This window comes from Mizuhopecten yessoensis, unplaced genomic scaffold (assembly GCF_002113885.1).
Source record: "Mizuhopecten yessoensis strain PY_sf001 unplaced genomic scaffold, ASM211388v2 scaffold2411, whole genome shotgun sequence".
In the NCBI taxonomy this organism is placed as follows: Eukaryota; Metazoa; Mollusca; class Bivalvia; order Pectinida; family Pectinidae; genus Mizuhopecten; species Mizuhopecten yessoensis.
Genome location: NW_018404533.1, coordinates 565176 through 578008, shown reverse-complemented (window position 1 = coordinate 578008; position 12833 = coordinate 565176). Strand labels below are relative to the sequence as shown.

At 37.5% G+C, this 12833-nt stretch overlaps 1 protein-coding gene across 3 annotated transcripts in view; it reads right to left on the bottom strand.

The window, feature by feature from the left end:
- Positions 1-12833, bottom strand: part of LOC110445906 (glucose-6-phosphate exchanger SLC37A2-like) — a 58856-nt gene that overhangs the window by 21828 nt on the left and 24195 nt on the right. For 2 of the 3 annotated variants that reach the window (XM_021490766.1, XM_021490767.1), the window contains exons 7-9: positions 12127-12293; positions 10088-10131; positions 4109-4165 (exon numbers count right to left, since the gene is read on the bottom strand). In XM_021490766.1, the coding sequence (XP_021346441.1) occupies positions 4109-4165; positions 10088-10131; positions 12127-12293 (268 nt within the window). Of the gene's footprint in view, positions 1-790; positions 944-4108; positions 4166-10087; positions 10132-12126; positions 12294-12833 lie in introns of all 3 variants that reach the window. The other variant, XM_021490765.1, reaches the window with a different exon arrangement.

The following is a 12833-nucleotide window of genomic DNA, read 5'->3' as shown; positions in this document are numbered from 1 at the left end:
GGAGGGCGTTTACGAACAGGAGCATCAAAACTGTTATCAGATTTCGTCACGTAGTCACGTATACAGTTGGACCTCGAAAGACAAGGTGATGCTTCCAATATCTATCAGACTAGCTGTAACGCTGATACATGAGCCAAGCCGTTTGTCCCAGTAACCTCCGTAGCATTTGTCTCTAGCGTACATTAACGAACAAGACTACACATAAGCCTTTCAACTGTCTTTATCAGCCAACAAGTCTTTTGTTTAACGTCCTATTAACAGCTAAGGTCATTTAAGGACGTGCCTCCATGTGTTTAGTGTGTGCGTGCTTGCGTGTGTGTATGCAGGAGACAGGGTATGTTGGAGTCCGATGTCTTGGAATACTTTGTCGCAGAACGAAGTACCACTGTAATTACCACTACGATACTGGAACGATATTTTTAAAGGCGCCATGTTTCTTTTTGTTATTATACAATTTGGTCAAAGTTTGCTGCCTGAAACCTGTTGAAGTGTTATTCTACATAAAAAAAATGATTCATGTTTTTATTACAATTTACTACATGAATTTAGATTGACCTTTGGCGAATATTAAGTCTTACGAAATATATAAAAGAGCCCAGCTTAACAATTGTGTTTGTTTAAATCCGTGATATATCTGTTCCCATTGCGTAGATTTGATTAAGGTACGTAGCTCTGCTCGAATCTCCCTTGTTTACATCACTTTAAAAGTTTACAAAATTGGCACAAGTCAACAGTTGAAGGCTTAGCGAGTCCTGATTCGCCAATCTCGTGGAATATTGCACGTTCATACCATGTTGACCTTTTGGGACATGGGCAGATTGTCGGCAGTCGTGATAACGGACACAACCAGGTCACCCTCATTCCATGGGGTGTCACTAGTAATACATGCCCCGGAGAGAGGCGGCTTAGCTACAGCATCAGATGCCACCACCCTCAGTTCAACCTATAAAATGCATCCGCCATTCCATGGATAACTCATCATCACAATCACGTACAAGACGGTATCTCGGTCACAAATGGGATTCTCGTCACGTTTTTATATGACCATAAGATTTCAGCTGAGTACTTGCTTTGCAAACCTACAAGCATAGTGACATGCTCTTTTCTTGAAACTTAATCCTTAGAATATCTGCCATTTTTTATATTGTGCACATGCTATTCACATAATTTATATATCTGACATTGAAATATATAAATGTATACTATATATATGTATATATCCATATGGGTCAAAGAAGTAATAGAGACGGTAAAATCCCATATAACACTGGATCCTAATGGAGGTATGTCGGTAGGATACGAATTACTTAAAATAGTATATGGGGCAAAGAAGTAATTCCAACAGTGTGGACAACTTTAGGTTGTCAAATTTTCGAAGCGATCCGCTCCTTTATCAAGACACAGTGAAACAGAACAGTTACATGTACATATACATCATATTACAAGAAGATAGAACTGATATACTATAATTGAAAATATAGCTATTGTATAAAAAACAATAGTCCCCTCGGCTAAAGACCTATTCTTGCGCAAGATGCACAAAGTGCAGTATCACTATCCGTAGGAATTTGAGATTTTCACATTTACCGGGGCAGATTCCAACATGCACATGTTCCACGTTTTTGATACCTCGTCCCTTCTTCCTGGTGCTTATCTCTTGTTGACTCACCTTATGTGATAGTGCATCTTGCGCACGAATAGGTCCTCTACATCAGGGTTCCTTGTCCGCGATGTTCTCAGCTTAATTGCTGCCTTCGGCTGTCTTTAGCCGAGGGGACTATTTTTTTTTTATAGCTATATTTTCGATTATAGTATATCAGTTCTATCTTCTTGTAATATGTTGTATATGTACATGTAACTGTTCTGTTTCACTGTGTCTTGATAAAGGAGCAGATCGCTCCGAAAATTTGACAACCTAAACCTGTCCACACTGTTGGAATTACTCCTTTGCCCCATATAGATATTCATAAGTATACTCTATATTAACTCACTAGTTTACTGTAGGTGTGTACAGGTATACTGCATGTATGTTCACGAATAACTGTCCATAAGAGTTTAATAACACATAGAGAAAAAGGAACATTAAACCCCATAAAAAACCTAAGGGTAGAAAACACAAACTGTCAAACTATTTAAATGATAGAAAAACATGACCCTCCCTAACCACTGAAAACAAACATGAACAACAAAACGTACACGCATGACTCTATCGTGATATTAGCACATCCTTATCATGCGTATTAACCTTGACCCGGACAATCGCCCTACAGATATAACAGTAAACCAGGTATTCTTTTATAACTATAGACCAGGTAGCTTTTACAACCGTAAACCAAATAAAACTTATAACTAAGTTACCTGGAATTATATATCAGGTTATTTTTATAACTTAAGTTAAGTTAAGTTTATTTCCGGTTCAGGACTAGTGAAAGTCCTCTATACCAGACTCTTATGTTACACAATACATAAATATGTATATTCCTATTCGGTACACGTTAATGTCTATGGTTTGATTAATGATTTGTAGTTAAAGAAAAGTTCTTGATGTTTCCAGTGGGTATCTAGCCTGTTTTTAAATACATTTACATTTGGTGCGGAGACAACATTTTCAGGCAGATCGTTCCATATTGTCACTGTTCTTATTGAAAAAAAGTTTTTCCTAAGCATCATTGTTGCACGCTTAGGGTATACTAACAGTTACTGTGACGATCAGCGGCATTTTTCCAAAGTGTGATTGCATTACAACATTCTGTATCATATATTTCGTTTATAATTTTGTACAGTTCTATCATATCTCCCCTACATCTCCTGAAGGCCAACTGTTACCTATTAACCTCGACCCGGACAATCTCCCTACAGATATAACAGTAAACCAGGTATTGTTTTATAACTATAGACCAGGTAGCTTTTACAACCGTAAACCAAATAAAATGTATAACTAAGTTACCTGGAATTATTCATAACTATATCAGGTTATTTTTATAATTGTATGCCAGGTTTTGTTTAGAACTATCTACCAGGTAATTTGTACAACAGTATATATACCAGGAAATGTTTATAAACGTTTACCATGTTTTCAAATTTTAACAACGAAAATTCCACAAAACGTCGCAAACCCTGAGCTTCGAGCATAACTGAAAAATCTACTCAAACTGAACAAAAGGCTATAATATATTAGCATACATTTTGTAGTCTGGAAAACAGGTACAGGTCCCTTTACCGGCCGGTTAACACAAATCAAACAAATGTCCGCAATGGCACAAGTGTTACTCATTATTCTTCATTTCATTCTATAAACACGTCCATACCTACTCACACCTAATATTGTTGTCCGGTCACATAATAGCATAGGAAAAGTTCAAAAAGTACCGTACTCTTTACATGGACCGGTTTCTGTGAATTCTACACTGCGATTATAAATTTCCTACGAAAGCTCAAAAACAAGACTGCGCAAATTCAAAGCTGTAAACAGTAGTATGTATTATTAATATTAATCAAAAACATCCAAAAATCATGCGTATGTTATGTCAACCTGCATCCGCGATATCCAGGGGTTACGCTCACTTTCGCTCTCTGCACCCCTTGAATATGTCATGGCAAAATTGAAGGCAGGAAGATAGCTGTTTGATTGGTCACAGGTAAAAAAAAACCTGACCAATCGCTAAAGGCTGATACCTGTCCTTTGAAGATTACAAAGGAGAGACGCCCAACTGTCAATTTTTACCGTTCCCTGACCGCGAGATTCTTTTGATGTATATCAAAGGATCGAACTAGTTTTTTTGTCTCATCAACAAGGTGGCGCACACCGAGCCTTCAATTTTGCTATGACATATTCCAGGGGTGTAGAGAGCGACAGTGAGCGTGACCCGTGGATATTGAGGATGGTCAACCTGATGTATAGTTAGCACCAAACAATATACAAATGATTAGTGATCATCATGCAAAAGTAATGAACCCAGACTGATCTTAAAAGAGTTGATAAGAAAGCTCCTTATCACTTACAAAGACGATTTTATTTTAATTGCTTTATAAATTGGAAATTTCGAGACAGACAAGTGAAGATGAAATGAGCAAAAACAAAATACAACAGAGTTTAAACATAGCATACCTCTTCCGACTCGATGTCAGGTTCCTTCGCTCTGTCCTCATCGTTTGATGTCACATTCTGCAGGGTAACGTTCGTTGTTAATTACACGTGGCAATCATATCAGACGGATTAACATTGTAAACAGTACACAGGCCAACAATACAATTATTAACCCTTTCACCCCCGTAGACCATAATGAACTCATCAATATCAATGCATGGTTGAGTCTACTGAAGTTGCATAGGGGTGAAAGGGTTAACAATACAGTTATAAGTGGGGAAGACACAATTTGTTGTAAATATTTGCTCAATATCTTTAAACTATTTTCATTCCATTGTAAAAATCTTTGTACAACAACACCTTCTAGGGATGTTATCACAGCAACTATGTGTTGATTACAAAAAGCGTATCTTAACTCATTCACCCCTGAAGTTTTATAATGAACTATTCCAACCTTTATAATGGAAGGGTTCAAATGTGTCTTCAGGGGTGAATGAGTTAAGCTTTCACAGTGTCAACAGATAATTTCAATCAAACAAAAATGCGTGGTTTTAGTGATTAAATAGCATGAAAACTAGAACTCTGCCAAGCATATAGTGTTTTAGACTAGTCAATTTTTTTTCAGTTACTGACATTTCAAAAAGAAAGTTCGACTGGTGTATACTCGCAAATAGCCGTCCGTATTATCATAGGTATTTACTTTCTGTATAAATCTCCCAATTCAGTACCAGTGCCATGTCACATGTAGAATCTAAATGTCATGTTTAGATTCCACCAACCATGTTAATTGATTTAAAGTTTATAGTACAGATTATAATGTTGTTGGATCGTAACTTTTTATAAAGGAGGATAGTTCTATGCCATATACAACCTTGCGTTACATATATGACTTTTGGTAGCCAGGAGCTGGAGTTGTGTTGAGCGAGTGGAAGATAACAAAACTGTAGTAGGCCTAATATCATAAAAGAAATAACAAATTGTAAAAAAATTGAGAAAATAATATCGCTTCAAATGAAGATATAAATGGATTGTGTTTGAAAATGAGTGTGGTGTGTGAAAGTCTTCCTGCGAAAGGACCCTGTTTGGATGAGGAAATTAATATCCAGGTCACCTACCCTGGCATTGCCCTATTTATTAACTAAACTACAGTAATATGGTGAGACGGGAGATAACTCTATACTTAAAGTATAGAGTTATCACCTTATAGATTATAGAAAAGGTGATACCGAGGATGATGGAGAGATAATGAAACCATAGTATCTGATGGGAAGGGAGGTAACTCTACACTTAAAGTATAGAGTTATCACCTTATAGACTATAGAAAAGGTGATACCGAGGATGATGGAGAGATAACGAAACCAAAATAATCTGATGGGAAGGGAGATAACTCTATACTTAAAGTATAGAGTTATCACCTGATAGACTATAGAAAAGGTGATACCGAGGAAGATGGAGAGATAACGAAACCAAAGTAATCTGATGGGAAGGGAGATAACTCTATACTTAAAGTATAGAGGTATCACCTTATAGACTATAGAAAAGGTGATACCGAGGATGATGGAGAGATAACGAAACCATAGTTATCTGATGGGAAGGAAGATGGAGAGATAACAAAACCATAGTTATCTGATGGGAAGGGAGATAACTCTATGCTTAAAGTATATAGTTATCACCTGATAGACTATAGAAAAGGGGATACCGAGGAAGATGGAGAGATAACGAAACCAAAGTAATCTGATGGGAAGCGAGATAACTCTATACTTAAAGTATAGAGTTATCACCTTATAGACTATAGAAAAGGTGATACCAAGGAAGATGGAGAGATAACAAAACCATAGTTATCTGATGGGAAGGGAGATAACTCTATACTTAAAGTATATAGTTATCACCTGATAGACTATAGAAAAGGTGATACCGAGGATGATGGAGAGATAATGAAACCATAGTAACCTGATGGGAAGGGAGGTAACTCTATACTTAAAGTATAAAATTATCACCTGATAGACTATAAAGAAGGTGATTCCGAGGATGATGGAGAGATAACGAAACCATAGTAATCTGATGGGAAGGGAGATAACTCTATACTTAAAGTATAGAGTTATCGCCTGATAGACTATAGAAAAGGTGATACCAAGGAAGATGGAGAGATAACAAAACCATAGTAATCTGATGGGAAGGGAGATAACTCTATACTTAAAGTATAGAGTTATCACCTGATAGACTATAGAAAAGGTGATACCGAGGATGATGGAGAGATAACGAAACCATAGTAATCTGATGGGAAGGGAGATAACTCTATACTTAAAGTATAGAGTTATCACCTGATAGACTATAGAAAAGGTGATACCGAGGATGATGGAGAGATAACGAAACCATAGTAATCTGATGGGAAGGGAGATAACTCTATACTTAAAGTATAGAGTTATCACCTGATAGACTATAGAAAAGGTGATACCGAGGATGATGGAGAGATAACGAAACCATAGTAATCTGATGGGAAGGGAGGTAACTCTATACTTAAAGTATAGAGTTATCACCTGATAGACTATAGAAAAGGTGATACCGAGGATGATGGAGAGATAACGAAACCATAGTAATCTGATGGGAAGGGAGATAACTCTATACTTAAAGTATAGAGTTATCACCTGATAGACTATAGAAAAGGTGATACCGAGGATGATGGAGAGATAACGAAACCATAGTAATCTGATGGGAAGGGAGATAACTCTATACTTAAAGTATAGAGTTATCACCTGATAGACTATAGAAAAGGTGATACCGAGGATGATGGAGAGATAACGAAACCATAGTAATCTGATGGGAAGGGAGATAACTCTATACTTAAAGTATAGAGTTATCACCTGATAGACTATAGAAAAGGTGATACCGAGGATGATGGAGAGATAACGAAACCATAGTAATCTGATGGGAAGGGAGATAACTCTATACTTAAAGTATAGAGTTATCACCTGATAGACTATAGAAAAGGTGATACCGAGGATGATGGAGAGATAACGAAACCATAGTAATCTGATGGGAAGGGAGATAACTCTATACTTAAAGTATAGAGTTATCACCTGATAGACTATAGAAAAGGTGATACCGAGGATGATGGAGAGATAACGAAACCATAGTAATCTGATGGGAAGGGAGATAACTCTATACTTAAAGTATAGAGTTATCACCTGATAGACTATAGAAAAGGTGATACCGAGGATGATGGAGAGATAACGAAACCATAGTAATCTGATGGGAAGGGAGATAACTCTATACTTAAAGTATAGAGTTATCACCTGATAGACTATAGAAAAGGTGATACCGAGGATGATGGAGAGATAACGAAACCATAGTAATCTGATGGGAAGGGAGATAACTCTATACTTAAAGTATAGAGTTATCACCTGATAGACTATAGAAAAGGTGATACCGAGGATGATGGAGAGATAACGAAACCATAGTAATCTGATGGGAAGGGAGATAACTCTATACTTAAAGTATAGAGTTATCACCTGATAGACTATAGAAAAGGTGATACCGAGGATGATGGAGAGATAACGAAACCATAGTAATCTGATGGGAAGGGAGATAACTCTATACTTAAAGTATAGAGTTATCACCTGATAGACTATAGAAAAGGTGATACCGAGGATGATGGAGAGATAACGAAACCATAGTAATCTGATGGGAAGGGAGATAACTCTATACTTAAAGTATAGAGTTATCACCTGATAGACTATAGAAAAGGTGATACCGAGGATGATGGAGAGATAACGAAACCATAGTAATCTGATGGGAAGGGAGATAACTCTATACTTAAAGTATACAGTTATCACCTGATAGACTTTAGAACAGGTGATACCGAGGATGATGGAGAGATAATGAAACCATAGTAAACTGATGGGAAGGGAGGTAACTCTATACTTAGAGTATAGAGTTATCACCTGATAGACTATAGAAAAGGTGATACCGAGGTTGATGGAGAGATAACGAAACCATAGCAATCTGATGGGAAGGGAGATAACTCTATACTTAAAGTATAGTGTTATCACCTGATAGACTATAGAAAAGTTGATACCGAGGATGATGGAGAGATAACGAAAACATAGTAATCTGATGGGAAGGGAGATAACTCTATACTTAAAGTATGGAGTTATCACCTTATAGACTATAGAAAAGGTGATACCAAGGAAGATAGAGAGATAACGAAACCATAGTAATCTGATGGGAAGGGAGATAACTCTTTACTTAAAGTATGGAGTTATCACCTTATAGACCATAGAAAAGGTGATACCAAGGAAGATAGAGAGATAACGAAACCATAGTAATCTGATGAGAAGGGAGATAACTCTATACTTAAAGTATAGAGTTATCACCGGTTAGACTATAGAAAAGGTGATACCAAGGATGATGGAGAGAGAAAGAAAAAATAGTGATCTGATGGGAAGGGAGATAACTCTATACTTAATGTATACAGTTATCACCTGATAGACTATAAAGAAGGTGATACCGAGGATGATGGAGAGATAAAGAAAAAATAGTGATCTGATGGGAAGGGAGGTAACTCTATACTTAAAGTATAGAGTTATCACCTGATAGACCATAGAAAAGGTGATACCGAGGATGATGGAGAGATAATGAAACCATAGTAAACTGATGGGAAGGGAGGTAACTCTATACTTAGAGTATAGAGTTATCACCTGATAGACTATAGAAAAGGTGATACCGAGAATGATGGAGAGATAACGAAACCATAGTAATCTGATGGGAAGGGAGGTAACTCTATACTTAAAGTATACAGTTATCACCTGATAAACTATAAAGAAGGTGATACCGAGGATGATGGAGAGATAAAGAAAAAATAGTGATCTGATGGGAAGGGAGATAACTCTATACTTAAAGTATACAGTTATCACCTGATAAACTATAAAGAAGGGGATACCGAGGATGATGGAGAGATAAAGAAAAAATAGTGATCTGATGGGAAGGGAGGTAACTCTATACTTAAAGTATAGAGTTATCACCTGATAGACTATAGAAAAGGTGATACCAAGGAAGATAGAGAGATAACGAAACCATAGTAATCTGATGGAAAGGCAGATAACTCTATACTTAAAGTATAAGAGTTATCACCTGATAGACTATAAAGAAGGTGATACCGAGGATGATGGAGAGATAACGAAACCATAGTGATCTGATGGGAAGGGAGGTAACTCTATACTAAAAGTATAGAGTTATCACCTTATAGACTATAGAACAGGTGATACCGAGGATGATGGAGAGATAACGAAACCATAGTAATCTGATGGAAAGGGAGATAACTCTATACTTAAAGTATAAGAGTTATCACCTGATAGACTATAAAGAAGGTGATACCGAGGATGATGGAGAGATAACAAAACCATAGTAATCTGATGGAAAGGGAGATAACTCTATACTTAAAGTATACAGTTATCACCTGATAGACTATAGAAAAGGTGATACCAAGGATAAATCTAGTCTCAAGGTACCTTAATGATGGAGAGACAACTAAACTACAGTAACCTGATGAGAAGGGATATAACTTTATATGTAAATGCATGATGGGGATAACTAAAACAACATAATCATGTTTATAATTATACCTACTGTCACTTTGTGACTCCGTGAACGAAGAGATAACTTAATCTTAAAGAGCAGCATAATGGTATCGGGGATAACCTAAGCTACAATACCCTATGTGATAACATAACTATGGGGGATAACCTAAGCTACAATTCCCTATATGATAACATAACTATGGGGGATAACCTAAGCTACAATACCCTATATGATAACATAACTATGGGGGATAACCTAAGCTACAATTCCCTATATGATAACATAACTATGGGCGAGGAACAACGATCTTACAAGTAACTCAATCAAAGAAGGTGAATAACTCTTTATCTTAATAATTGAGTTATATGGGATATAACTCAATGTTAATTGTCAAGCTGATCAAAGAAAAATATATGTACTTACAGTGCCCTGGTGATCGGGGAGACTGCAGCCGACATCTGCTGGATCTAAATTAAAACGTGTTTTATTTTAAAACTAACATAATAATCAAAACAAAATGAGTTAAACCATGTTGTGTGTTCAACAAGACCTGTTGGTGATAAATTACATCTCATTCGACCGTTAACATACCCTACTCTGTATCAACTCTCGGGCCATATCAAACCTATCCCGCATCAACCCTCGGGCAAAATCAACCATTGAGCCAGTCATATTTTGACCTTTTTGGTATATATACAACACATTGTAATTCTTAGAAATAACACAAATCAAGTAAAATTGAGGCAATGTATTTTCTGCTGAATTTCAAATCGACCGGGTGTGTGGCATGTTGCAGGGAAAATGGTGCGGCCCGTTTACAGCTAAAAGTGTTTTATATGTAGTACACCCATTTCACGAATATGTATATTGTTATATTAATAATATCCCAACAATCTGCCACCTGTCAGGTGAGATCTACATTATCCTCAGCATTATGGATATTTAAGACTAGGATATGCAAATTACAATCTTGTTAATCTATTGTTTTCGAATCGAATCACAAATCAAGCATTATCTAGTGCACAATTTTGAAAAGGGAAGCAGATATATGAAAAGGGAAGCAGGTGGTCGTAGTATTTTTATGCCATGTTATACCAACTGAATCATACCACTTCTCGAACTCATAGCCACCACCTGGTTTGATATCAGATCAGCAAATTTCACATTCCAAATCAGGGTGTCACTTTACTCCGAAAATGTTAGAGGTTTACACGGCGAGATACTTTTGACAGGCGCTGCGTAACAGTCGGCAAAATCATATCTGATAATAAAAAGACGACCAGCGGCCTCTTATGTTATAGGAGTAGATATCACTCGATCTTTGCCCCCAGGGTCCATTAACAGATTGAGTATTACATTTAGTTAACATATATTTACAAATAACACATATGATCTGGTTTTTCGTGATTCTAAATGGTTAGTTCTTGGTTTCAGGTTAGGCGATATAAAGCATATTATCTCCACGTTTTTATTTTTGTCATGCACATGACCGTGTCAACCTCCTGTTTTTAAATCAACATCACAAATTTCTTTCTGAAAACCACTCCCTGATTCTCACGTTTCGGATATCTTGTATCTCCGGTTATCTGAAGTGAACACGTGATAGATACAGAGGCTGTTCATTATTGGTATCTATAACTAAAAATAATAAACCATGTTTGATCGTATTTGAGTCCTTAGTCTGACGTTTCGAGCCAGGTACATAATAATAATCTTTGATTAATGTCGTGTACAATTGTCAACAACAAACAAAGCTCTGTAGAGCTTGTATTACGACGCCGCTAAGGGAACAAATGGTGTTTTCATGGTGGAGGAAAACCCACGGGGGGAAAACCACCGTGCCATCGGAGGGATAACAACTAACCCTATCAGACTTCAATCTCTTTCTTCCGCCACCGCTGGGGATCGAACCGAAATTCTTCAGAGAGCGAGTGGTCTAAGCTCAGGCTTGATTGCACACAGTAGTACAATGACTGCATGTGTGCGTTATTGATCACGGCTACCGAGACACCATGAACATCCACTTATCTAAGCATAAGGCTGAACCTTTGTGAATGATACCTTGTTAACATCTTTGCCCCATCCCCTAACTAATAGGAAGAGGGATCAACTTGAGCCCCATTCTGCCAAGTTTGTTCCCCTGCAAAAATACCATTATTGAGGAGTAAAAGGGTAAAAACTATTCTTCTGATTTTCCTGTAAAACTTATGTGATATTTGACCATTCAGTGGCTTTGTTTAGGACGCGTGGGGCCTGGTTTTAAGAAATTGCACTCAAATCACCATGTTCCAAGAATGGGCCCCGGATTAAAGCCTGTGTAGTGGCATGGTCTCAGAGAATAAGTTAAAACAATGTTCACTACACATGTTGTGTCGAAGCACAAGCTACCTTACCGACAATGTGAGCAAAAATGTCACTTACACCACGACAAGTTTAGTCTCGCGTGCTGGTGTGACACTTACCTGGGACAAGTAAGAAGAAGACGAGGACACCGAGAATTCCGATAATGATGCCGGGAAGAACAAAGGACCAGCCCCATGCACCAGTTACAAACGAACCGGCGATTAAGGAGCCAAGGATATTACCAACAGAGGTGTGAGAATTCCAGATGCCCATGATCAGACCGCGCCTACAAACAACGAAATAAAACTTACATACATGTCCATGCTTAATAACTGATAATGTTTTTACCCTATTTAGGCAATGACCCTAACCCTAACCCTGCCTCTGTCCCTATCCCCCATTGATCCTACAACTCTTTAACAGGCAGTGACTGACCTTCATAGCGTAGTTTCCTACCCCTTTATTACAGACGTTTCCACATCCTTTCCATACAGAAAAGTTCCCACAAGACTTCAATACAGACAGGTTACCCGAACCTTCATCCCCAGAGAGTTACTTAACTCATTCACCCCTGAAGACACATTTGAACTCTTCCAATTCAAAGGTTGTAATGGTTCATTATGAAATTTCAGGGGTGAATGAGTTAACTTCATTCCCCATCCCTGGACAGTTACTTTAATTTTCATTACATTGAGGTCCCCAACCATTATCTACAAACCGTGATTCACACCCCGAGACAGTTATCTATCTCAGTTCACCTACATGCAGTGACCTCTTACCAAAACCCCTCCAGGCAGTGACCCACATTCTTATCCTCGACTTCTAC